The sequence below is a fragment of the Phocoena sinus genome, chromosome 14 (assembly GCF_008692025.1).
Source record: "Phocoena sinus isolate mPhoSin1 chromosome 14, mPhoSin1.pri, whole genome shotgun sequence".
Taxonomy (NCBI): Eukaryota; Metazoa; Chordata; class Mammalia; order Artiodactyla; family Phocoenidae; genus Phocoena; species Phocoena sinus.
In genome coordinates, this window is record NC_045776.1 from 46,262,311 (window position 1) to 46,289,947 (window position 27,637).

At 40.9% G+C, this 27,637-nt stretch overlaps 1 protein-coding gene across 3 annotated transcripts in view; it reads left to right on the top strand.

The window, feature by feature from the left end:
* The window catches only part of CDH2 (cadherin 2), a 214,774-nt gene extending 191,663 nt beyond the window's left edge, over nucleotides 1-23,111 (top strand). The window contains exons 15-16 of one of the 3 annotated variants that reach the window (XM_032602880.1): nucleotides 11,279-11,443; nucleotides 21,708-23,111. In XM_032602880.1, the coding sequence (XP_032458771.1) occupies nucleotides 11,279-11,443; nucleotides 21,708-21,914 (372 nt within the window). In that variant the 3' untranslated portion in view covers nucleotides 21,915-23,111. The remainder of the gene's footprint in view (nucleotides 1-11,278; nucleotides 11,444-21,707) is intronic. The other 2 variants (XM_032602881.1, XM_032602882.1) reach the window with 2 other exon arrangements.
* Nucleotides 23,112-27,637: the final 4,526 nt, after the last annotated feature.

The window sequence follows — 27,637 nt, forward strand, 5'->3', positions numbered from 1 at the left end:
ATGCTTTCTCACAGTAACTACCCACAGCTAGATCAAGAGCATCAATCTGACCCATCCAGATGTGTCAGAAAGAAGTGGGTCCCTGGACACGGAGGAGACACAGGAGGTCCAGCAGGAAAATGGGACACTGTGTGTCAGGCTCACCTAAATCCAGGGAGAGCAGCTGTCCCCCACCTGGGGAGCACTGCCCCTGCACCCCGGGGATACTAAAGTCTTCTTGATCGAGGCCCAGCACTTGCACGTGAAAGGAATCACATATTTAAGGATAAAAGGAGTCGTACCAGGAGCTCTTTTTAGTGGGCAGGGATTCCAAAGCCCAAAAGATCCAGATGTGATTGCTGTATGAGTGTCGACTGGCTTTTTTTTTTTTTTTTCAATGAAATTAATGTCTCATGCGATTTCTAGAAATTAGTCTCAGTATTTCAGTAGATCGGCATCTCCATGACTCAGAAAGCACATTTAACAGAGTTGAAGTGCCTGAGATGGGGAAAGAACCCACAGTTCCTGTGACTCAGGGTTTGGCTTTGAGGAAGGGGGACTCTGCGGGTTGATGACTCAGTTTTACCTCCCATTGATCCTCCACCTTGCATTTTAAACTGCAGTAGAATTGAACTTCTCACGCTATTTCACACTTTTATGGCTTAGTCCACAGTCTTGCCCCATCTGACTCTATTCAGCCCCCAAGATTCCATCTCAGGACATCTCTCAGGGTCGCAGGCTGAATCAAGTGTCTCTGCTACGTGCTCCCAGAGCGTATCCCGTGTCTGCCTCTATTTTGAGATCTTGTGTGCAGCCCTGGTCCTGACCTTAAAGGCCCTGAGAGCAGGGACTTGTCACATTCATTTTTTCCTTCCAGCATCTAGGACAGTTGGCACCTCGCAGGCACTCATAGAATGTTTGTGCATTGGGCCCTCTTCCAGAATCTCTTAGTTTGCAAGCCTTTCTACAGGGTTAATTGAACCATTACAGCCTGATAACTTCACTTTCATTTTTTGAAATCTATGATGGCTTCAGGAAATGATGATCAGATTCATAAATGCCAGTGTTTCATTACATACTTGTCCTGTGTCAGGCCCTGGGCCCTGCTCTCAGTTCACGTGTCTTTTATAATCTTTTATAATCCCAGCAACCCTGTGTAGTAGATATTGCCATTAGTCCAGTTTTCAAACCCAGGTCCGTGTGACTTGAGAGGCCCAGCTCTTATGCACCGGGATGGAGGTCACATGAAAGGCGTTTTATTTACTCTTGCTGGTCTATGGCAGGCAGGTGTTACTCTGTAGAAACAGTGAGGCTGGGCGCTTAGCCTCAGTTTATTAGATGACCACTGGTAACCTGGCTTTAGAACAGGCAAAGGGTAAGACCCAATTAATTCGTTAAGCATGGCTTGCAAAATTGAGCACATTTTGACACTGACAAGTGTAGAATCTTGGAAAAGCAATTTGAGCAGCCAAGTTATGAAAAGACTTGAGATACAATCTGGGCAACAGGTACTAAAATCTAAAATCCACGCTGGATACCTAGACAGAAGGATGAGACACAGGTACAAGAAAGCACCTGGAGACCAAACCAGCCACTTCCCTGAGACCAGGGGTCTCTGCTTGAGCCAAGACGGTCTCTAAAGATTACCCACCAATCTCAGGAACCAGCCCCAGTGTGGGCAACCAAGCCTGACCCTCTGACTCAAGCAGAGAATGAAACTGGTATATTTGATTCTTCGAAATAACTGCTTTACAAAATCATTCTGCTTTATAAACAAGCTAACAGATGGCTGACTCTGGACATAGCTGTGGAGACCACTTTCAACATTTTCATTGCTGGCCAAAGCACACTCTTGTAAATATGTTTCCAAGTTGTTCATGCATTTATACCCACCTGCAAACTCCAGTATATATTAGCTATTGAAAGAGTGACACTGATTTCACAAAAGGAAAGTTTCACCAGGAATTTGGGTTAGCACACTGCCATCCCTTTTCTCATGCTGTTTACAAAAACCCTCATGGCCAGGTGACTCACTGGTAGGCTACAGACAACATATGGTCTGAACTGGTTGGTACCCATTCCCTACTGGGCATTCAATATTTTTAATGTGCACTTGATTTGCACGTGACTTTTTTATTTACTGTCCTGATCACTTCACGTAAATTAACACAGTATTTTATGTAATTCATCTTAATGTTTATTCTTCCTGACCGATTTTAAGTTTATTACATTTAGTTTTAGAGGAATGGAAAGTTACCCAGCAATACAGAGATAAAGATTTGTATGCCAAGTATGTGTTACCAGGACGTAAAAAAAAGCTAGGATACTAAGTGGTATATGCCAGACTTCTACCAGTTGGCCAAATCTACCAGTTGCCTATTTCTATAAAGTTGTATTGGAACTTTATAAAAATTCCATTTTGTGTGGCCTTGCGCCATGTCCACAGCTTACGTACTGCCTATAGCTACTATCACACAGCAGCAGCAGAGTTGAGGTATTTTGACAGAGACTCGATGGCCCAAAAAGCCTGAAATATTTACTATCAGGTCTTACAGGAAAAGTTGATCCCTGCTATAGACGTCTTTCCATTAATGAAGTCTTCATTCACTCTTTTGTCCAAAGGTTGAATACTCTGAAGGTTAGCACAGGAAATGTATGTAATCTGCCCAAGGTCACCCAGATAGATAGGGTAGAGCCGGGATTTGAATTCAGATGCTCTGATTTCAGAATCCATTTTTTTAAAATCACAATACTATACTCCCTTTTCTGTATTGATTTCATTTGTAAATTTATCTTAAAACAAAGACTGTATCTCTTTAGGAAATTCCAAAACAACGTGACATAAACGAGTGAAGTATTTTGATGCCGTCACCATATTCCCAGCCAAATACTGCCATTACTTTATTACCTATCTTTAGATTTCCTCCAAGATAGAATAATAGGTCACGCTAAGACAGAATGACCTTGACCTTTTCAGAGTGGTGACATTTTTGTTTTACGTAAGGAGAAGTTGGGGCTTGGGGTGAGAATGTGTTACTGAAGATGCATTCAGAAAGCTATACTTTTTGTCTCCCAAGACAGTGCTTGAAAGGGTTAAGAAAACATGTCCATGTTTATAAGGCTGTAACTGAATTACATGGAAAGACTGGGAAATCACAAACATTAGGGTAAAACTCACATTTTGAGAGGAGCATATCATCTTTCTGAAGCCCCTGTTACTCTGCTAGAAATGCTTTGTGTATCCATATCCTTATTTCTTTCAGCAGCACCTCTTTCACAGCTCCTTACACCTTCATTTTCCGTATTTTTGTAATAGTTTTATCTATTATGTTAAATTTATATTAGCTTTAAATGTGTCCTTTTAAAAGACACTAGACTAAAAGCTCTATGAAGTCAGTAACCAAGTCTCTGGCCCAAGAGACTCTTCAGAAAGTCTTTGTTGAATCAAATTGAATTGCATTGTATTTGCTGCATTTGTTTCCAAAAGAACGTGCCATAACTTTACAATGGGAAATAAGTTATGATAAAATTTCAACAGTGCCAGTTTCTGAAGCAGAACCACAATTTTGCACCAAAGAATGTGCTCATTCTCGAAAACAGAATTTTAAAAGAAGCTGTGACAGGGCAGCATGAACAGTAAACCACGGAAGCAGAAGCAATGAATGTGTTTAATGGAGACTCACCTCCCTCCCACTGTGGGGAGTGGTAAAGTGGCTCTCCAGTGAGATGAAAACAGAGAATGGGGGACCTTCATCTATATATTAAGTCTCCAAGTTACTTTATTTCTATTAGGCTTATGATTTAAACCAGAAAAGCTGTTAGCAAATCTTTTGTTTTGGGGGCTTTCGTAATCCCTAGAATCAACCTCGTTTTCCACATCAATTCCCCTGTGTAAATAGCTACCAACATAACTACACCTCACTGGGGAAGAAAATCAGGTTGTAATGTAATTTACATAAAGCTTGCAAGTGTATTCAACTTAGCTGTCAGCGGCTGTATAGTAATGTGTTGACACCTTATCGTTATTTTATTCAATTATTTTAACGCCAGGAGCTATATAGGGTGAGGTAATAATGTTCTCCTTTTCCATCTTCCATTCCTTTTTGTGGCTGACTGAAGGGTTTCTTACCTTTGCCACAGGCAAGAAAAAGTAAAAGGTATCGGGTACCTTTTTTTTTTCCCTTGAGAATTTTGTCCATTTACTTTCATGTTAGTATTTTTGTTTCTCTCACTCAGTCTTGAAACATTAAAAATATTTACCTTATCTGTATGGGGATTTGAAAGTTACTTGCCTTTGCTACTGTAAAAGGAACATTTTCCACTTGTACCAACCAGCCAAACTGGCTCTTGTGTTCCATCCCTGGTTCTCACCGGTGGAGGCTGAGAAAGGACCAGGAACTTTGAGAGCCCTCCCCCTCCCTCACGTGACAGACTGTTGTTGGACCCAGGTGAAGACTCCTTTCTGACTGAAAGTCAGTGAGGCCTTTAACCAGCTGTGCGCAGACCAGAGTCCTGGATTCCACTGCCTAGTTAGCATAACCACCTTGAACTTCCCTTCTGGCTCTTAAAGCCCCTCATTTTCCCCCCTTCAGCAAACTCTTCTGTCCCTTTCTTCACTGGCCCAGGCAACAACGTACAGCCTTTTTTTTGAAGTATAGTTGATTTACAATGTTGTGTTTAATTTCTCCTGTATGGCAAAGTGACTCAGGTATACAAATATATATTGTTTTCCATATTCTTTTCCATTATGGTTTATCACAGGATATTGAATGTAGTTCCCTGTGCTATACAGTAGGACCTTGTTGTTTTTCCGTCTCATATGTAATAGTTTGCATCTGCTAATCCCAAACTTCCAGTCCTTCCCTCCCTCACCCCGCCCCACCCTTGACAACCACAGGTCTGTTCTCTATATATGAAGATACAGCTTTCTTTAGTTGTTATTTTGCTTGCTCTGGTGGTCTCTGTTTGCTCCTTCCACACTGTTTAATGATCTTGGGCAAATCATTAACCTCTCTGAGTTATGGGAATCAATGGGATAGAACAGCACTCTCTTGGCAGGATTTTGCTTGGAGCGTCTGAGATATCACATAAGGAGGCACCTAAGGTAACTCCTGACAGATGATGGGCACCAGGTAAAGGCTGGTTTCCTTCTTTCACACTCTCAGAGCTAAAAATGGCATCAGGCACCCAGTAAGCTCTCTTTGGATACTCATGAAATGGTAAATGAATATTTTCATCGCTCTATAAAACAGACGTAATTGGGGCTTCCCTGGTGGCGCAGTGGTTGAGAGTCTGCCTGCCGATGCAGGGGACATGGGTTCGTGCCCCGGTCTGGGAAGATCCCACATGCTGCGGAGCGGCTGGGCCCGTGAGCCATGGCCGCTGAGCCTCCGCGTCCGGAGCCTGTGCTCCGCAACGGGAGAGGCCACAACAGTGAGAGGCCCGCGTACCGCAAATAAATAAATTAATTTTTTTTAAAAAAGGCATAATTGCACGATTCTGTAGATTCTACCAGCCACAGAGCTTTCTGAAATTTTTGCCTGGGAATCTAGAATTTCACTTTATACTGAAGCAGCATTTTATTTTATTTAAACGTAACCAAATGCCTTCAGGTCAATTCGTGGTATCATTTTCTGAACCAATTGTAGATCATTGCAAGTCAGTGGAATTTAATAAGACAGAACCAGAGTTAAAGCTGCTGACTAACTCTCCCAGAATTGTGTCACCTTTAAGACATTTTAAATCATAGACCCAAAAAGAAGTGTTTTCAGTTACTTGCAATGTTAATATCTAAAAACCCTAATTCTATGCCTGCTTCCCATGATCATTGCCAAATAACACATATTCCAAACGTTAGTTAAAATAAGATTTTCCATGGCCTTCGTTTGAAAACTGGATTTCTCTGGGAAGTTAATGTTGACAAAGTAAGGTTGACAATCGTAAGAGAATTTTCAGATCCACTGTTTCTCTAGAGAGTTTTAGGAACCAAATAAAGATTTCTTCTGGGGTTCTTTCTAATCTTCAGAAGTAAGGCCATGAACCCAGTGACCCTGAGAATGTTTTCAGTCTCTGTAATTCTCTTTAGAATTCTTATCCTACATGCTGTAATTTGTGTGTTTAAGTAAAGCATCATGGGATTATAAAGATATATAATTTAGGGTGTATAATTTCACATAGAGTGACCCCTTACCAAAAGGCTTAAAATTGGATCCTCGGGGCAGGACTCTGCCATAGAGCACAGATGGATGTGGACAGAAAAACCGTCTCTGTGATCTGAAGACACTTCTGCCCACTTCATACCACCATCAGATTTTCATATCCCGTATTTGCAATAGACAAGGGAAACCATCACAGAGAAAAGTTAAGCCACGTGTTTTAACCCAGATTCTAGTTTCCTGTAAATCAGTGGTTTTGTGCCTCTTTTTTAGATATCAGTGTATCTGAGGAACATGACACGTTTGCATCATGGAGGGGGAGGTACTCACCATGGCAAAGAGTCTCAGCAATGGGACCCGGGGTCTTTTTCCCTTCCTCCCCATTGTGAATCACTGCCATGGTGTGTCATGCGATCCAAAGCACATTTCTTGCTCTTGTGCACATCTGGCGTGAATATCATCCCTGAGACTTTTATTCAACACATTTTTAGTGAGCACTTTCTATGGGCCTGACATATTGACCACAGACATCTTTAGACTTCCTGCTCTGGTTCTTAAGATAGTAGGAAAGGGCTATCCAAAGAAAGGTAAGAATCTGTAAATGAATATGCTGATCCATGTATACACTAATAAGCGAAGCAGGCCAGGTGGACAGTCTGTCCTTGTCCAAAGGAGATAGATGCTCTCAGCTGTAACAGCTTTCTGTGTCAGAAGTTAAGCCTGGTTTTACACCACATCTTCCTATTTTCAGGTAAAATATCCCAAAGTCTGAGTGTTGACAACTTATTAGAAAATGTTTTCAACACTGTCAGCCAAACATAATGCATTTCTGCTTGTAACCTTTGGATATAGTGGGAGCTGTATAAGAAATCAAGGTGGACAAGTCCTTTCCACGTAAGAAACATCCCACTGCCTCTCGTGGCTCCAGTTATGCCAAAGAAATCACTCTGTATTCTTATATGGAGCTGTCGTGATATACTGAGGATGGTCAAGGAATGTGTCACCAGGTTAAAGACAGTCCTCAAGCATAAGATTCAATTACTTAATTTCATGTAATTGAGACCTCTAATAGAGCATTTTTCACCCTCAGTGTAAAAATATTTATTAACTGTCATCATCCCTGTACTTAGAGTCTGTTTTTCCCTTTCTCCAAAAAGCTTCCGGGCTTCCCTGGTGGCGCAGTGGTTGAGAGTCCGCCTGCCGATGCAGGGGACACGGGTTCGTGCCCCGGTCCGGGAAGATCCCACATGCCGCGGAGCGGCTGGGCCCGTGAGCCATGGCCGCTGAGCCTGCGCGTCCGGAGCCTGTGCTCCGCAACGGGAGAGGCCACAACAGTGAGAGGCCAGCATATCGCAAAAAAAAAAAAGCTTCCATCATTGTCAGAAGACATGCTTACTCATGGTTAAGCCCCTCTGTTAAGCTTGGTAGTTATGTAATTAAACATCACCTGGAAAACGATGCTTCTTCATATGTAAGCATTCAGAATTCTCTAAATGAAGCCCTCTTTTTACTTTGTATAACATTTTAACATTTCAAAGGCTTTCCCGTCTGTCATACCATTATGTGCCTCTGCTTTAAGATAGTCTATAAATAACTCACACGTCCTATAAAATTTTAAATGGAGCCCATGTCTGCAAGATCAAGGTGTCTTCACTCAAGTTTTGTATGGGTGCTTTGAAATACTCTACGCTCACAAAAGGAGACAGCATCCCCATGCCTTTGCTCACGCTGTTGATTCCACCAGAATGGTCCTTTCTCCCAAACCCACGTGTCATTCAAGGTTCGAACCTAACGCGCTCTTTCCTTCTCTGAGCGTTTTATACTTGGCGATGTACCAACCGTACATCCCACTCTGGCTTGTCCTACTCTGTGTGCCTGCCTCCCCTCCCGTAACACCTTGTCCATCCCTCAGAGGAGGAGCTTTTCCTGAGTGCCTTCACTCGTTAGCTTAGTTGAAGCCCTTGGTTAAGAGTTGTTTAGGGGAGGGTTGTCAGAACAACTAGGGCGTCTCAACGAACAGAGCTCAGTGTTAGATTGACATTTGGAAGTCAGACACACCTGGTTTTGATTCTCATGTCAATTGAATACCAGCTGTGTGACCTTGGACAAGTTACTCAACCTTTCCGAGTCTGTTTCTTCATCTAAAATTATGGTAATAAAGCATTCCTCAGAAAGAAGAAAGGAGAAGTACCAGTGAGAAGACACTTACAGGAGGCTGGTATAGCTCCTGGTACATAGTGGGTTGAATGTCAGTGACTCCTTTGTTGTTGTAATCATTCTTCACATTCCTGCCCCTTCTCCCTCATCCATCCAACCTTGTAGCTGGGACTTGACTCGCCCTCCCAGATGCCTGCGCCAGGAGCTAGGCTTTAGAGTCTAATCCATTTGAACTCAGAGCCTGTCTCTGTGTCTCAGTAGATATGGAGCCATCGACAGATGACTTGGGTGATCTGAGACTCAGTTTCCTCAATTCTTAAATGAGGATAATAAAACTTAACGTCACACTGTGTTGTTCAGAGCATTAAATGAGCAAACATATGTAAAGGATCTCGAGCATTGCCAGAACATGGTAAATATTCAAGCGTCGATGAATCAAAACCACTGTAGAGATAACTGTAAACAGTTTTGAGCTGGTTTCAGACAGAGATGAAGCCTGAACTAAAAAGAGTACCAGCAAATCTGTACTTTCTGTAAATATCAACAGTGAATTAGAGAATTTCAGTTAAGCTGGGGATGTGACGTTTTATATCACCAGAATTTAGAGGTTTGAAAACTATAAAGTATTTGCCCAAACCTAAAATTTTGATGCATTTCCACATTACAGTTAGTGTCTTTGGACATTCCTGTCCAGCTGGCTGATGCTAAAGCCGAAAGTAGTTCTGAAGGTCCAACCAATGCCCAGAGCATCCTTCTTCCCAAGTTCTTCTCTGCCCCTCAAAGTGAACAGGCTGTATTTCCAAGACATTCCCACAGGACTGCACCAGAAGAGAATCCACACTCCCTGGCTTCTTACCTCTGGGCCAGAGGTTGGAAAACTTTTTCTTTAAAGGGCTAGATAGCAAGGCTTTGGGGGCCACATATAGTCTCCGTAGAATATTCTTTGTCTTCTTTATTGTTACCGTTGTTTTAAATAATCCTTTAAAAATGTAAAAGCCATTCTTCAAGAAAAACAGGCCACAGATCAGACTGGACCCACCAACAATAGTTTGCAGACTCTAGACCAGCGGTCCCCAACCTTTTTGGCACCAGGGACCGGTTTTGCGGAAGACTTATTTTTCCACGGACCGGAGTGGGGTGGGGTGATGGCTTGGGGATGATTCAAGCGCATTACCTTTATCGTGCACTTTATTTCTGTTATTATTACATTGTAATATATAACGAAATGATTATACAACTCACCATAATGCTGACAGGAGGCGGAGCTCAGGTGGTAATGAGAGCGATGGGGAGCGGCTGTAAATACAGATGAAGCTTCACCCTCTCACCTGCCGCCCACCTCCTACTGTGGGGCCTGGTCTGTGCCCTGGGGGTTGGGGACCCCTGCTCTAGACCACTGAAGGGAGGGAGGAGTGAAGTGGTTTTGAAACCTTGATGAACTAATGCCTTCCTCTAAGTAAAGGAAAATACACTTGCAACAGTTTTTTTTAATATGAAAGCAATATAACGTTGTAGGGGAGGAAAAAGTTTTCTCGACCCTCCTCAGGTCCCTGGCTGAGTCTGAAAATTAAACCAACAAAGACAGATTAACAAAGAGAAGAGCACACACGTTTGATCGAACTTTTACCTGTACATGGGGACCTTCACAAGAGAATGAAGACCTGAAGAAGTGACCAGAGCAAGAAGAGCTTATACCCTTTAGACAAAGAAACAGTAAATTTGTAAAGAATTGACAAGACAAAGGGTTTGGGCTAAGAGTAGTAAATGGCGAAGTAACTAGGAAGTTAAGGGTTATTTTAAGAAGGTTTGCCGTAAAAGAAGAAAAAGAAATAATGCCATTTGCAGCAACATGGATGGACCTAGAGATCGCCATATTGAGTGAAGTAAGTCAGACAGAGAAAGACAAATATATATCATTTATACGTGGAATCTATAAAAAGGGTACAAATGAACTTATCTACAAAACAGAAATAGAGTTACAGATGTAGAAAACAAACTTATGGCTATCAGGGGTAAGGGAGGGAGGGATAAATTGGGAGATTGGGATTGACATATACACACTACTGTATATAATAAAATAGGTAACTAATAAGGACCTACTGTATAGAACAAGGAACTCTACTCAATACTCTGTAATGGCCTATATGGGAAAAGAATCTAGAAAAGAGTGGATATATGTATATGTATAACTGATCCACTTGGAAACTAACACAACATTGTAAATCAACTATACTCCAATAAAAATTTTTTTTAAAAAATAACATTTCATTATAGTAATAAAATACACCCAAATATGACCACTGCATTGCAGAATTACAGATGAGATAGCTTTCTTTATAGCTTTTTTATTTTCTGGGTTTTATATCATAAACACGTGATTCTTTTATCATTAAAGAAAGGTTTGTTTGTGCAGAGTTCTAGGTCCCAAATCCTAGTCTCTGATGATGAAGAGGACTTTCCTCCTCCTGGTCCAGGAGGGGGCTTTTCACATGGGAACGTTACGACCTGTTTCAGGGAAGAAGGGTGAGGTGGGAAGAGTCAGAGGGACGTTCCTGCTTCTGCCGTTTTTAAAAAGAGTGCTTGAGCCTCAGATATTTAATACGCCACGATGCCATAGTTTGGGGTAGCTGTCCTGAGCCCCATCAACATTAAGCTAGTACTTTTACTTCTATGGTACAACTATATTTTCTAGTCGGTTTTTTAGTCACTTTGTAGTGGGACCTCATCTCACTGCTGTTTCCCATTGGAAACTGATGAGGAACATAGGAAAGCAGATGGCGCACAGACTGTCGAAATGAAAAACACAGAAGAAAGAGCTGCGTGAAAGAAATATTTAATCATAACATGAAAAGCTCCTAGTGGCAACTTTTCCATTATGTTAAATTTCATTCATTTCTGTGCATTCTGGGTATGAGTTTAAAAACAGAGGTTGTAACTTTCCATCTTAATGCCCGTCTCCCATGGGGTGTTGGTTTTGTCTCTTGCAGGACTATGATTTGAGCCAGCTCCAGCAGCCTGATACCGTGGAGCCAGATGCCATCAAGCCGGTCGGAATCCGACGGTTGGATGAGAGACCCATCCATGCTGAGCCCCAGTACCCGGTTCGATCTGCAGCCCCGCACCCTGGGGACATCGGTGACTTTATTAATGAGGTGCAAAAAGAGACTCACTTTTTTTTATAAGGGTGTTCATTTTATGCTAACAGTTAGTACTATGGAGACCACAACTTGCTGGGAATACAGCTATGTAGTTCATTAAAACACAATTCTTTTTCCTAACTTTATGCAAAAGGAAATGTGGCTTCAGTAACAGAGAACAGATGAGATGGCTTTGGTCAGCCCAAAAGAGACGGATCAACTAATATTCTGCATTTGTAAATGACATCCGTATATATTATCAGTATTAGTCACACTCTCTCCGAAAGAATTTTTTCCCTAGATTACAAGTAATAAATAGGCTAACGATATTATAGTGAATTCTAATTTCATTTATTAGCACCGATACATGTAATAAGAGTTCACCTTCATTTTCCTCACACTGTACCCTTTGAATGCCACAAATGGTGAGAATTCAGTGCCTACCCAACAACGAGAGGTCCATCATATGAGATTAACAGGAAGAGCAGCTAAATTAAATATTATGTAAGTGATTTAAATACTTGTCTAGTTGAGGAGTTTTAAGAGCTTCTGCAAGAGGCAGCTAATTCTCTGTTGAATATAACAGATATGATTTCCACTGTCAAAATTATTATGGCATTCTCTTATTTCATTACTGACCTAGAGTTCTCCTACACTTAATCCTTAAGTTTTGAAGTCAGATGATTTATAATGCTTCTTTTGATCATGTCTACAGTTTTACTGCAATTCTTTTTTTTTTTTTTTTTTTTTTTTTTGGGCGGTACGCGGGCCTCTCACTGTTGTGGCCTCTCCCGTTGCGGAGCACAGGCTCCGGACGCGCAGGCTTAGCGGCCATGGCTCACGGGCCCAGCCGCTCCGCGGCATGTGGGATCTTCCCGGACCGGGGCATGAACCCGTGTCCCCTGCATCGGCAGGTGGACTCTCAACCACTGCGCCACCAGAGAAGCCCTGCAATTCTTCTTTCGAATTTTTATTGTTAGTATAAGAAAATGATACATATTGATATTGATCGCGAATATATGGCAGGGCCCGTGTTCTCTGGCCAGATCCTCCCGCTCAGAATCTCCAGGATTAGAATTGGTCTCAGTGCCTTACAAAGTGGAAAGCATCTGTTGTATATATTGCCTTCAGTCTCGTGCAGATAAGACTCATTTCCTGAGCTTCCTTGAAATATTTGTATATTACATCTACATAATCAATCTACCTTAGATTTTTAGATGCTCTTATAGTTTGTAGGAAAAGTTTTGAAACAAAATTAACTTATCTGTCTTCACAATATTCATTACTATCTATTCCTAAAATACATGCTACTTTTTGAACTTATCTGTTCACTTCTGTTAAATTGGTAATAGGTTAATTTGTAGTACACACGATTTAAAAGCTGATAGAAGGCGAAAACAGGATGCTGGTAACTCCTTTATGTACAAAAATATGCCCCGACTTTTCCAGATTACTTATATACATATAGGCCTGGTTAGGGGAATTAGCAGGAATATATATGATATAAATGTAATATATATTATATAAAACATATATATTATATAAAATATAATATATATATTATAAAACTAATATATATTATATAAAATATAATATATATATAACTAGATATTTTTGAATATATAAGAGTGCCTGATGATTTTACTTCTGATGATTTTTTTTTTTTTTTTTTTTTGCGGTACGCGGGCCTCTCACTGCTGTGGCCTCTCCCGCTGCGGAGCACAGGCTCCGGACTGATGTGCAGGCTCAGCGGCCATGGCTCACGGGCCCAGCCGCTCCGCGGCATGTGGGATCTTCCCGGACCGGGGCACGAACCCGAGTCCCCTACATCGGCAGGCGGACTCTCAACCGCTGCGCCACCAGGGAAGCCCACTTCTGATGATTTTACTTCTAATTTAGCTTTCGTCATTACAAGAAATTATTTATTCCTATGGTTGTCAGGTTTCAAGATATAGTGAACCTTTGACTGTAGGTGTAGGCACTGGATTTTTTTCAAGCAAGATTTCTGGCTTTGGTGTAATTCAGCAAATACTTACCTGAATGTTTCTGCCAGTCCCTGAAGTGTCACTGTTCTGTGGGCTTCCATCCCATCCAGGACACTCTGCTTTTCTCGTGATAAAATTCAAGCACTAAGGGTCATTTCTAAGGCTGTCTGTAATCTGATTCCTGCCCTCTCTTCCCTCCACATTCCCTTTCTGTGCTGCAGCCCCCTGGACTATTTGTAGTTCCTCAAAAGCATCACAGGTTTAACTATAACTTCTGCAAAGCCCTTCCTTCTTGACCTTCCGTGAGACACTCATTTAGCCTTCAGATTCAACTCAAGCGCCCCTTCTCTGTGAAGCCCCTTTGATACCCCTGGGAAGGTTACAAGACTCTCCCTCACCATGGGGTGTCACTGTTAGTATTTATTTCTTCCTTATGAGTGCGTCCATACTCTCTGAAATGGGGGCTATTTCCCGTTCTTCTTTGTGTAACCTAAACATCTACTATGTTGCGTAACTCTTAGATTCTGTTGTTTCAAGGAATTCAAGGACTGTGGCGGGTGTGTAGGGCATGCAGCCATGAGCATCACCCATGTGCATTTGGCTGGGATTCACTGGGGCCCATGTCTGGAGGCTTTCACTCTCACTGGTGCCGATTACATTCAGGAAGTGAGGATATTGGCTGTTCCAAGTTGCGTGTTTTGTGTACCTTGTGTTTGTGTCTGGTGCGTTCACTCATTTTTTTTTTTTTTTAACATGACTGGATTTTCTTCAGTAGAGAGAGGAGAGTATCTAGTTAGTAAGGTTCAGTTACCCAACCCTTCTAATGCCACAGTAGGAAAACGTACACAGTAGGAATTTCTATTTGGAATCGCCTTTTCCTAAAACAGCGCCCAGGTACACGGTCTATAAAGTGGCTGGAGGTCGTAGCGAACATGTGTGAATACGTATATGAAGAAGTTTGTTCTGAACAACTGACTTGCAGATTAACTTCCAGAATACAACCCATTCATACTTTGAAAATTGTCTACATTTGTTAGAAATGGCTCATTTGGAAATCATCTTGAGCTTGGTTAAGGATTATTCATTTACCAGATAACTACCGAATATCTATGGTGTGTACATCCTGTGCCAGTGATGTGTAGATGAGACATTAGACAGAGATTCTCTCTGTGAGAGTTCCCTGCGCTGCTGCTAGCGTGATCTCTGTACCAGGCAAACGTTCCAGTATCTGAACTCTTACTTTGCCAGGCAGAGGACACCCATTAGATCTGGTTCTTATTAGGTGGTCCAGCTTCATCTCAGGCCCTTCCCCTACCTGCATCCTACAGGCCAGCAACAGAGTCCTCTACCTGTAATTTCTTCTCAGCTTGTGATTCCATGCCAGCACCAGTTCCCACAGTGTTTTTCCTGCCTGGAGTGTCCTTTGCCCTTTTTCTAGATATTAGTCAAGTCTTTACCAGACCAAGAAGGGTCAGGGACACAGAGTTTGGGTGGGCACCATCCTGCGACATCCCAATGTACCTAGAACTTGCCTCCCTCCATGACTCCTATCCCAAGCATCCCTTCTGCCTCCCCTCAGGGCCCTCCTGTGGTCCAGTGGAAGAGGTGTATCCCTGGGGAATCATTGTGGGGCACACTGGTTCGGTGAGTACGTGAATGGACAAAAGGATCACATTTGGAAATTATTCCCCAAATGGCTACTGAATCCTTGAAATTGAATGTGATTGTAAGGCAGAGGAATATGGAGTAGAAAGGGGAACCCAAAATCTATACCTAGAAATGCCCTACTTTTGGACACAGGAAAAAGAAAGTCTAAGGCGTTTAAGGTGTCACAGAAAACAACTAAAAAGAGGGTCGAGGGATGTGATGGTCAGGTCTGTGGAAAAGTCCAAAGAGCTCAAACTGTTCAAAGGCCTAAATCAGAGATTACAGTCAGACCCACTGTGTAGATTCTTCCACCTAAGACACGCATTAAGACCTGTACAGTATCTTTCTATAATTGGACAGATAAAAATAAATACAGGTAAAGTTTTAAAAGTGGTTGAAGTCACCTAGAAAGAACTCAAGCACATTTTATAAATACACTTAAAATAAAAACAGATTTCTTTATCCCCAGGTTTTATTTGGTTTAGCATAGTACCGAATGTTCCAAAGGAAGAAAAATATAGTGGTGATTATAATTGGAGTGTGTTTACAGGTGTAAGGAATAGGTAAACGCATGAGAAATTTTTCTAGTTTGTTTATTTAAATAATAAATCTCAAAAATGATAGCGTTTCCAGATGGTAGGTAGGGTAAAACAAATCACACATTTTTGAATTTTAAACACAGAATTTCATTCTATTTTGAGATTTTTAAACAAGACCTTCAGATGGTGAAAAGTTGAAACAGTGTCATTTAATCTCAGCCCGACAGTAGATATTAGCATACCTCCAGTAACGATACTAATTCTGTATATTTCTTTATCTCAGGAATCTAAAAACCAAGGACATATTTCTATTAAAGGACTGACTTTTGATTAATATTATTAAAAAACTTATGGAAGGTGCTCCTGGAATACTTTGTTTAAAACTCCTGAAGTTTAAAATTGTTGCCTTTTTTCTCCTATTAATTAAATTTAACATGTTCTTTTAAAAATATATTTGTCTTCTCCTACAAGAGTTAGGCGTTTTAGTTCAAATCCAGGTGCCTCATTTAACAGCTCTGTTACCTTGTACAAGGTCAAGGTCCTTGGACGTAACCACTTGGATTTCTAGTTTTCTTATTCATAAAATGGGGATGATAATAGACACTTCTATTAAGATTGCAGTGAGGAATGAATAATCAGGTCGATGTAAGGTGCTTGGTGTAGTGACTGTTGCATAGTAAAATCTCTTAATTATCATTAGTATTGTATTATCATTACAAGTTACTATTCAGGAGTAAAAACTTTCTACTGCCCTGTAACTGTAAATAAAACAGATAGAAACCTCTCCTTTTCAAAAAAACAAAAAAATGCTTTCAGTAAAATGAATTTCCCAGAAGGAGACATAGTAATGTTGGCGTTGATAAGTCACAAAATTCCACTGTCATGTGATCATGGTATACTTTTATGTCGGCAGATATTTTAAACCTAAATCCTAGCTTCTTCTGAAAGGTATAGATACAAACATGAACGAGGTGCTGAGGAGAAAAAATTAAGCCCCGGACAACAGTACAAAGCTACCATCTAGAATACTTACTGGATGTCAAGCAGTGTTTTGGACAGCGGATATGAAATGAATACACCACCACCTCAGCAGAAAGGGATGTCACAATCTAGTGTAACCAAAACATGGCAATGAAAGTAAAGAGGACCAGAGAGACCACAGGAATTACTCTCGGTCATGGTTAGGGGAAAACTTCCAGGCAGCAGAAGTGACTTTTTTTTTTTTTTTTTCCGTATGTGGGCCTCTCACTACTGTGGCCTCTCCCGTTGCGGAGCACAGGCTCTGGACGCGCAGGCTCAGCGCCCATAGCTCACGGGCCCAGCCGCTCCGTGGCATGTGGGATCTTCCCGGACCGGGGCATGAACCCGTGTCCCCTGCATCGGCAGGCGGACCCTCAACCACTGCATCACCAGGGAATCCCAGAAGTGACATTTTTAACAGTGGATGGATGGATGGATGGATGGATGGAAATTAAATGAAAAAATATGAGATGGGACATTTTAAACAAAAGGAATCACATTTCAGCTAGCAGGAAATGAATGCATAAATAACATGGAGGTACACTAAGAACATGACTTTTTTAGGTTTGGGGAGATTTTGGTGAATAATTCAGTTATGGTTGCTGGAATTGAGAAGAGTTGCAACAGAAGAGGTGGGTGAACAGATTAGGTTCACTGAATGCTCCTCAGAGGGTTTTGACATCATCCTATAGCTTACTCTAACATCAGGCATCAGGCATTTGAGTAACACCTAGTTTTTTCCATGTCTGCAGACTTCATCTATGATGTACTTAATTAAACTTTTAATCAATTGTAACTTTTTTTTTAAATAAAAATAATTGTTTTAAAGTGCCTGTGCACCAATTAAAAATCATCTTGCACACACCTAGGGGGACTCCTCCCTTATTTTGGGAACACTGCTGTAGGGTATAGCAATCAGAAAGTTTTACTTGGCGTGGGGAGGATGTGACATCAAATAATCAAATAACGTCTGAGAAAGGAACCAATAGTTGTTTCTAAGTAAGAAACAGGAATAGGGAATTCCCTGGCAGTCCAGTGGTTAAGGCTCTGCGCTTTCACTACCAAGGGCCTGGGTTCCATCCATAGTCTGGGAACTAAGATCCCACAAGCTGCACACTGCCCCCCCCCAAAAAAAAAAGCAGGAGTAGTCCTGGGGGCAGGGAGACCAGTCAGGCCTTTGCTGTGGTCCAGGCAGGATATAATGATGACCTGAACTAAGGCGGTGGATTTGAGACAATAGAGGACTGAATGTAAGGGATCAATAGGACCTCTTTCCTCTTACATCCTTCGTGTGTTCCCTCACCCAAGAATGTGGGTTTTTTATAGTCCCTATAGAAGCATGTCTCCATCCATAAAGCATGGGATCAGAAGTCTATAAATATAAGGTCAGCAAGAATTCAGCCAGGGCCACAGCTCTTTGATTTGACAGAGGCAGTTCACTATGGAAACTAGTTCAGATTCATCCAGAGTTCAAGCTCTGCCTGTCCAGGAAAGGTGAAACAAGCGCGTCCTCTTCTAGATTTAGTCAAACCCAGGTAGGGAGAGAGAAACACATGCAGTTAGCTTGTAAATTTGGCAACAGCGTGTCACACATCATGTGACGTGGTGTCCACACGTACAAATAAAGGAATCCCATAAGGGAGGACCAGAGCTCGTGTGCCCCGCTTCCCACTCCCAGATTTATCGGTACGTTCACCCTGGTTGCCGGCCTGTCACCATCAGTTTCTCAGGACTTGACTACGATCTTTTTAGAATTACCAAAATACTACCCGGAATTGATATAATGCCTCAGCCGGAACCGTCATATTTTATTCTCGGATACAAATCAGTGCTCTCCAAGTGGAGGGGACTTTTAAGTTCTTACCTTCAGCCTAGAAAGATGGCTCTTGCCTAAGAATTCTTGAAACATTCACTGGGTTTTGCTCTTTTGTAATCATGAAAATCTGAGGCAGTGTTTGATGTTCTGGCTAGCACAGTGACCTCTCAGCGGTTTTATAGCCTTAACCCCTTTTTTAAAAAAAAAAGTAAAGCATAGATTCAACTGCTATCAGAATGACCAGAAAGTCAGGGCAGGAGATTAAAAAAATTTTTAAGAAATATTTTTGAGAACCTCGGTGGTGAGTATGGAGCTGGATTATCACCAGTGTTATATTTGTTTTAAGGAAATTAATTAGGTGGCGTAGACATTTGATGAAGAGTCTTGGGCCCTTTAACACACCGGTGAAGACCAGGGAGCTTCTAGCATTTATTTTAAGTCACAGGAAGCACAGGCCATGGTTTTCATCTCCAGGGAATCCAGGCACACATGATGCCCTGCCATTGACCCTTTCAAGTTCGTCTTCACCTTTCCGTATTTCTAGTTTGGTGCTGATGCCATGATTCACATATCTTCTGTATTTCAGGATCCAGGCAGGAGGAAAACTTTCCTCTGGGGCAGGCTGTTCTCCTGGCAGAGGGGGAAAGGCGAGGGGCCTGGTGGAAGCATGTTAGGCTCTTCGAGTCTCCTCCACGCAGCTGCTTCCATTCATTGGCCAACGCCAGTCGGGTAGCCAAGCCTGACAGTGGGTTAGGGAAGTCAGCTGGCTCCAGAGAGGCACTTGTGGTGCTGCGGGCGTGTGATCCACCCACAGGGAGAGGATGGTGAATCACTGAGGACAGTAACACAATCTACCACAAAAAGGAATTAGGAATTTTGAGAAATTGGGAGTTTGCAGTTCTCCGTCTTAACAGAATTGCCCTGTAGCTTATTCTGCAAATATGATCAAGAAACTCCTATCCAAAATTATTTGTGTTTTATATACTGAAGTAGTTCAAGGAAGACTTGTTTTATTTTACTTTACACAGGCATGTCTGGGTTATAAATAGTCTACCTGAGAAGAGGAACAGTGGTGTTTAATATAAGGTTAGGATTGTTGGTGAGACAGGCTTTGGGATGGGGAAGCGGTAGGGTGTACTTTTCTTTCTGGTTTTTGATTGAAGTCAAGCAGCTGCCATTTTGTTTCTAAAATGCTCTTGTCTTCACATCTATTTTTCTTTTTTTCAAATTCCAAAGCAAGAATTTTTTTCTCTAACCTTAAAAGTTAAAAAAAAAAAAAAAAAATCACTAATATTCCTTGAGCTCTAACAAGTGCCAGACACTGTGGTGAGCCCTTGGGTCCCTTTATTTTATTTGGTCTCCGTAATGATCGTATTACTGTGATTACAGTTGCAGATGAGGAAATGAAGCTGGTAGAACTTAGCCCAGGTCCCACAGCTAGTACTGTGCGTGCGGAGCCGAAGCGTCGCCCCAGAGTCTGCGCTCTTAACCACTACGTGTGCTGACTCTGACCTCAATTTTCATGCTCTTTTCCCTCTCCCTCCTCCTTTCTACTGATAAAAAACATATATGTACTCATAAAACACATGTGGATTGGAAGGACTGATCTAAAGATGGACAGTTCATCACGTCTTGGATGAGTGAAGCCACCATAAGCCCACCGGCCTTTTTTTTTTAATAGATCTTAATTGGAGTATAATTGCTTCACAATGCTGTGTTAGTTTCTGTTGTACACCAAAGTGGAACAGCCATATGCATACATATGTCCCCATATCCCCTCCCTCATGAGCCTCCCTCCCACCCTCCCTATCCCACCCCTCTAGGTCATAGCAAAGCACCGATCTGATCTCCCTGTGCTATGCGGCTGCTTCCCACTACCTGTTTTACATTTGGTAGTGTATATATGTCGATGCTACTCTCACTTCGTCCCAGCTTCCCCCTCCCACCCTGTGTCCTCAAGTCCATTTTCTATGTCTACATCTAAGAGTTGTGGGAAAAGAGAATGATTGTTTGGAGACATTGGTATATCTTGGACTTACTAGAATGGAAGTGGGAAAAAATTAGAGAAAAAAATACTTAGTATTTTTAGTATGAAAAAAATACTTAGTATGTGGCAAAAAGACATAGTATTAAATCTTTAAAGTTTTGTAGAGCATAATTATGAATTACGATAGCTTCAGATACATGAGTTATGTATAAAGAAAGCATCTTTTGCAGGAGTTAAGTGTGTTGATAAGCATTTCATTGATTCTCATTTTTCCAGTTCTTTTTAAGAGCCATGTATATACATATTATTTTACATTGGCAGGATCCTCTTCCTCAATGTTTATACTATGTATTGATATTGGATCATGACGTTTCTAAAGCCTGTGGGAGCTAGAAGTCACTCCGTTCTTAAAAAATAATACCTGATCACAATTTATCAATTAATTTCACATTTTATGTTCTGTTGAGAACATAAATGATTTAGTGAATAACTTTCCTTGTATTGTAATCACATCTGGCCCGTCTTCTTTCTTCCTTTGACATCTTTCCAAATTTATGTCAAATAGAATGCCACTTCCTCCTTGGACACGTAGCTCTCATCGCCGGTCGAAGTTTGTTTTCAGCATTCTGATAATTTTTGTCTAGACTTCATAGTTTTGGTACTTGTTTATCATTTATGTCATACTACAATAATGTCTATTATGCTAGACTGTAAGCTTACAGAGGGCAAGGATCATATGGCACTCATTTCTATGTCTCTCTTTTTGCCTTGCCTATAATTCCTTTTAAGCCAGTTTGTCAGAATCCTCTGACTGACCCTACATAGATGAGGGTCCACATACCACATGATTTCATAGCCTTCTGTATTATTTCATGCACCTTACTCTTCCAGTAATTATTCAAAACTGGTCTTGCCCGATGTACTGTTACAGGAATGCATTACCAGACTTCATTTAAGGTCTTCTGCCTCACAGCTTCAGGCAGTTGGCCATTCATTTCTGTCACCTGTCAAACGCATTCTCCAATGAATCCTGTCCCATGGTATGTTTCGGCCTCACTGGGCTAGACCCCTTAGGGTTCTTTCTTCACAGAGGAAAAGACAACAGTTAGTTTTTGTCTAACTTTCAAACATGGTGATAACCCCAGTTTCTCTGGGTTGCAAATGCGGTGGTCTGCAGGTGGAAACTTAAAAACAAGTGTTTGATGCCACGGGACCACTAGCGTCTGCTTGTGGATTTGCTAATTGTAACCCTCTCTTCATCCTTTTCTTGTCTTCCAAACTGCAGGGCCTTAAAGCTGCTGACAACGATCCCACAGCTCCGCCATATGACTCCCTCTTAGTGTTTGACTATGAAGGCAGTGGTTCCACGGCCGGGTCCTTGAGCTCCCTGAACTCCTCCAGTAGTGGAGGCGACCAGGATTATGACTACCTGAACGACTGGGGGCCCCGCTTCAAGAAACTCGCCGACATGTACGGTGGAGGCGATGACTGAACTTCAGGGTGAACTTCGCTTTTGGACAAGTACAAACAATTTCAACTGATATTCCCAAAAAGCATTCAGAAGCTAGGCTTGAACTTTGTAGTCTACTAGCACAGTGCTTGCTGGAGGCTGTGGCAGAGGCTGTAAACCAGTTTGGGCTCAGAGGGAATATCAGTGATCCAATACTGTTTGGAAAGACACTGAGCTCAGTTACACTTGAATTTTACAGTACAGAAGCACTGGGATTTTATGTGCCTTTTTGTACCTTTTTCAGATTGGAATTAGTTTTATGTTTAAGGCTTTAATGGTACTGATTTCTGAAACGATAAGTAAAAGACAAAATATTTTGTGGTGGGAGCAGTAAGTTAAACCATGATATGCTTCGACACGCTTTTGTTACAATGCATTTGCTTTTATTAAAAATACGGAATTAAAGAGACAAAACCACTCATGGAGCAATTTTATTATCTTGGGGGATGAGACCATGAGATTGGAAAATGTACATTACTTCTAGATTTAGACTTTAGTTTTTTTTTGTTTTTTTTTTCCACTAAAATCTTAAAACTTATGCAGCTGGTTGCAAATAAAGGGAGTTTTCATATCACCAATTTGTAGCAAAATTGAATTTTTTCATAAACTAGAATGTTAGACACATTTTGGTCTTAATCCATGTACACTTTTTTATTTACTGTATTTTTTCCACTTCACTGTAAAAATGGTATGTGTACATAATGTTTTATTGGCATAGTCTATGGAGAAGTGCAGAAACTTCAGAACACGTGTATGTATTATTTGGACTGGATTCAGGTTTTTTGCATGTTTATATCTTTCGTTATGGATAAAGTATTTACAAAACAGTGACATTTGATTCAGTTGTTGAGCTGTAGTTAGAATACTCAATTTTTAATTTTTTTATTTTTTTTATTTTTTATTTTCATTTTTGTTTGGGGAGGGAGAAAAGTTCTTAGCACAAATGTTTTACATAATTTGTACCAAAAAAAAAAAAAAAAAGGAAACATAAGAAACGAAAGGGGTGGCCTGACACTGGTGGCACTACTAAAGTGTGTGTTTTTTTAAAAAAATGAAAAAAAAAAGCTTTTAAACTGGAGAGACTTCTGACAACAGCTTTGCCTCTGTATTGTGTACCAGAATATAAATGATACACCTCTGACCCCAGCGTTCTGAATAAAATGCTAATTTTGGATCTGGTGACTGGTTTGAACTTTTTCTTTTCTACTTGAGCTGCTTTGAATGTTGCAAAGATCCAGGTCCTGGAGTTGCGTTGAGAACCGTAGTACAAAAGCGTGTATTAGTTCTCGCACTGTTCACCACTAAAACCCTTAGCGTGGCAGCCGTGTCCAATGGGCAGCAGAGAGAACCACTGTGGATCTTCTCATCATAGAAGAAAAACATCGAGTGACACAAGAATAGACTACACTGAAGGTGGTATACAAATCACATCCTTAAGTTCAGTGAACTTTGTGTCATTCTTAACATCCTTTATGCCCTTCTGCTCGTGCTTGAGGTTACAACTGACTCCAACGGGCCTTTCCCACTAGAGCACCGATTTAAAGAAAAGCTCACTAAAAAGGGATAGAGCTGGCCCTGGAAACTGCAGCGGATGCCAGGAATTCCCAGGCAATCTGTTGAAGCCATTGTTTGATGTATCTAGCGAAATACACTTCGGTTTGACTTCTATTCATTGACTGGACCTTTTTTTTCCCCCAGCTTTATTAAAGAGGTATAACTGACAAAATTTTGTATATTTGAAGTGTACAATGTGATGGCTTGATATACGTATACATTGTGAAATGATTTCCACAATCATGTTATTTAATGAATCTATCACCTCACATAGTTACCCTTTTTGTGTATATGTGGTGAGAACACTTAAGATCTACTCTCAACAAATTTCAAGCATATAGTACAGTAGGAGCCTGATGTAGTCACAGAGGACAGAAAAGCGAAACCACCTTACTCAGTTTTGTAAAACTGTTCAGTGTCATACTATGATTCATAAATGGATTTTTAGAGACTTGAAAAAATTCTCACTCTATTTTCCTGTATCCCTCATGATCGTTATCTCACTACATATGCTTATGTTGTACACTTTGAAAAAAACTTACACAGTATACCTCCTCTAATTAACTCCATGTGGTTTTTTGCTTAACTTAAAGATAATTTTATATTAGTGAAATTTACTTTTCTATTGATTCACTCTGTAAGCAATATTTTCCTGTTACTTTTCTAATCATTAAATGCCAGACCTTACCTCTGGGAATTTTCATAATGAAACTTACTAATTTGCTAATTGGAATAGTCTTTTTTTTTTAATGGATTTTTAGACTGCACCTCTGTGCTGCTGTACATCCAAATGAAAACTGAACTATCTTCTTAAATTCAAATGTTGCAACATTTAAAATTCGCAGCACTCAGGTAAACAAATATAATTACTTTCTTTTTTTAATTTTATTTATTTTTGGCTGTGTTGGGTCTTCCTTAATGCGCTCAGACTTTCTTTAGTTGCAGTGAGCAGGGACTACTCTTCGCTGCGGTGAGCAGGCTTCTCATTGCAGTGGCTTCCCTTGTTGCGGAGCATGGGCTCTAGGCGTGCAGGCTTCAGCAGTTGTGGCGCACAGGCTTAGTTGCTCCACGGCATGTGGCATCTTCCCAGACCAGGGATCGAACTCGTGTCCCCTGCATTGGCAGGTGGATTCTTAACCACTGTGCCACCAGGGAAGTCCCCCAATTACTTTCCTATGGTTGATGTTCAGTCACAGACTATCTCTAACACAGGCATACATTGTTCTATTGCCCTTTGCTTTATTGCGCTTTGCAGATACTGCATTTTTTTACAAAATGAAGGTGTGTGGCAACCCTGCGTGGAGCACATCTATTGTGCCATTTTTACAACAGCATTTGCGTAACTGCTTGTTTCTGTGTCACATTTTGGTAATTCTTGCAATATTATAAATCCTCCACCAGCATAAAAGATTATTACTCACTGAAGCCTCAGATGATGGTTAGCATTTTTTTAGCAATAAAGTCTTTTTTAATTAAGGTAAGTGCATTTTTTTAGACATAATGCTGATGCCTACTTAGTAGACTACAGTATGGTGTAAACATAACTTTTTTTTTTTTTTTGCGGTACGCGGGCCTCACTGTTGTGGCCTCTCCCGTTGCGGAGCACAGGCTCCAGACGCGCAGGCCCAGCAGCCATGGCTCATGGGCCCAGCCGCTCCGCGGCATGTGGGATCTTCCCGGACCGGGACACGAACCCGCGTTCGCTGCATCGGCAGGCGGACTCAACCACTGCGCCACCAGGGAAGCCCTAAACATAACTTATATGTGCACCAGGAAACCAGAAAAAATTTGTGTGACTCTATAGCGATATTCACTTTATTGTAGTGGTCTGTAACTGAACCCTCAATATCTCTGAGGTATGCTTGTGTGTATATATACACACACACACACACACACACACATATATATAAATTTTAAGCACTAATAATAAGCATTTTATATATACACAATCAGTAAATGTAAACATAGTATTTTTCAAAACTTCCCTTTTTTGCAGGAGTAATTCATGACTACATTTCCTTTGTGAAAACACTTTTTCAAATTTAAAAAAAACAGGAAACAGAAAGTAGAAGCCCCCTGCCCTGATACAGGAGGAACATCTGCTTAGCTATTTAATATGTAATTTCTAGTCTTTTCCAAAAAAGCATTTTTACATATACCTTTCCATAAAGGTTTTATTTTGTTTTGTTTTCATGAAAGTGGGATTGTACATTATGTATTTTCTGTAATTTGTCTTTTTCACTAGGAATGAATCTTGGAAATTTTTCCATATTAGTGTATGTATCTACTTCGTTCTTTTTAATTGCTACATATAGTATACCTTAATATGCACATAGAGTTTAACACTTTCCCAAGTCACTGGTCCCCAACCTTTTTGGCACCAGGGACCAGTTTCATGGGAGACAGTTTTTCCACGAATGGGGTGGAGGATGGCTTGGGAATGATTCAAGTGCATTACATTTATCGTGCACTTTATTTCTATTATTATTACATTGTAATATATAAGGAAATAATTATACAACTCACCATAATGCAGAATCAGTGGGAGCCCTGAGCTTGTTTTCACTTGCCACTCACTGATAGGCTTTTGATGAGCCTGCAAGCAATTGACTTATTAAGGTCTCTGTGCAGTCAAACCTCTGTGCTAATGATAATCTGTATTTGCAGCCGCTCCCCAGCACTAGCATCACCGCCTCAGCTCCACCTCAGATCATCAGGCATTAGATTCTCATATGGAGCGCACAGCCTAGATCCCTCGCATGCGCAGTTCACACTAGGGTTCGCGCTCCTATGAGAATCTAATGCCGGTGGAACTCAACGTGGTAATGCGAGCGATGGGGCTCAGCTGCAAATACAGATGAAGCTTCACTCGCTCACCCGCCGCTCACCTCCTGCTGTGTGGCCCGGTTCCTAACAGGCCATGGACCAGTACCAGTCCTCGGCCCAAGGATTGGGGACCCCTGTCCTAAGTAATTGGGTGTTTCCAACTTTTTCACTTCTACAAACAACGCTACAATCAGTTAACATCCTTCTGCCTGTCTCTTTGCATGTTAGATGCTTGGAGGTGGAATTGCTAGATTAAAGAATGTGAAGAGTAGTTAATTAAACACGGCTAAAATTATAAGGGTTTTAATGTTACTTCAAAGTGCCTTTTAGCTAAAAGATGATGAGGCTTTCTAAAAGCCAGCAACTTCCTTCTTTGGCAAAAGGATTTTATGCTGCTCAAAATAGTAACCAGAAAATGTAAGACAATCTAACCAAGGCCTTTTTCTTTTTTCTTTGGAAGGTAGCCTTTGAGTCAGGCCACAGTGCTAGTTTCAAATACTCTGTAAAATGACTGTAACTATGTAATGTAATAAAACCTTGAAGACTATATTTATGAACGTGGTTTATGGACCCCATCAAGAAACATGTTTTTCTAGGTCATTTCTAGCGATTTGGATCACTTCTGCAACATTGCCAATAAAAAAACTTGCATACAAAGTGCTAGAATCTCTGTGAAGTGGGTTATTTTCCATGACAAAAATGTCTGCATTTTAAATTTTAATGAGACATGACCAAATTGCCCTAATAAACACTACACCAATTGACACTCCCGACAACACTGTATATAAAAATCTATAGATCCTCATCTTCAACAATCTGGAACATTACACGTGTTTAAAAGTTTTGCCAATATGATACACAACATGAGATAAACTCATGCTAATTATGACTTTCCTGATTACTAAAGAGATGGGTTGGTGATTTTTTTCTTACGTTTATTAGCCATTTGTGTTTCTTTGAATTGCCTATTTTTATTTCCCTATTGAATTACTTGGCTTTTTCCAATTGATTAGTAAGAACTTGTTACCTGCATTTTTTTTCCCGGTCTTTTGCTAGTCTTGTAAATTTGTCTATGGTGTTTTACGGACAAACACTTCATTTATGTGGTTTACTCTGTCAGTATTTTCAACCGTAGATTTTTGAGAGCGTCTTCTCACTTCCAAATTATAAAATTATTATCCTATGTTGTTTTCTGTTTTTTTATGGTTTTGCACTTATTTAGCTCTTTAATTTACCTGATAATTATTTTGTATGAGGTAGAAATCTAACTTTTAAAATCCACTCTAGGGGCTTCCCTGGTGGCACAGTGGTTAAGAATCCGCCTG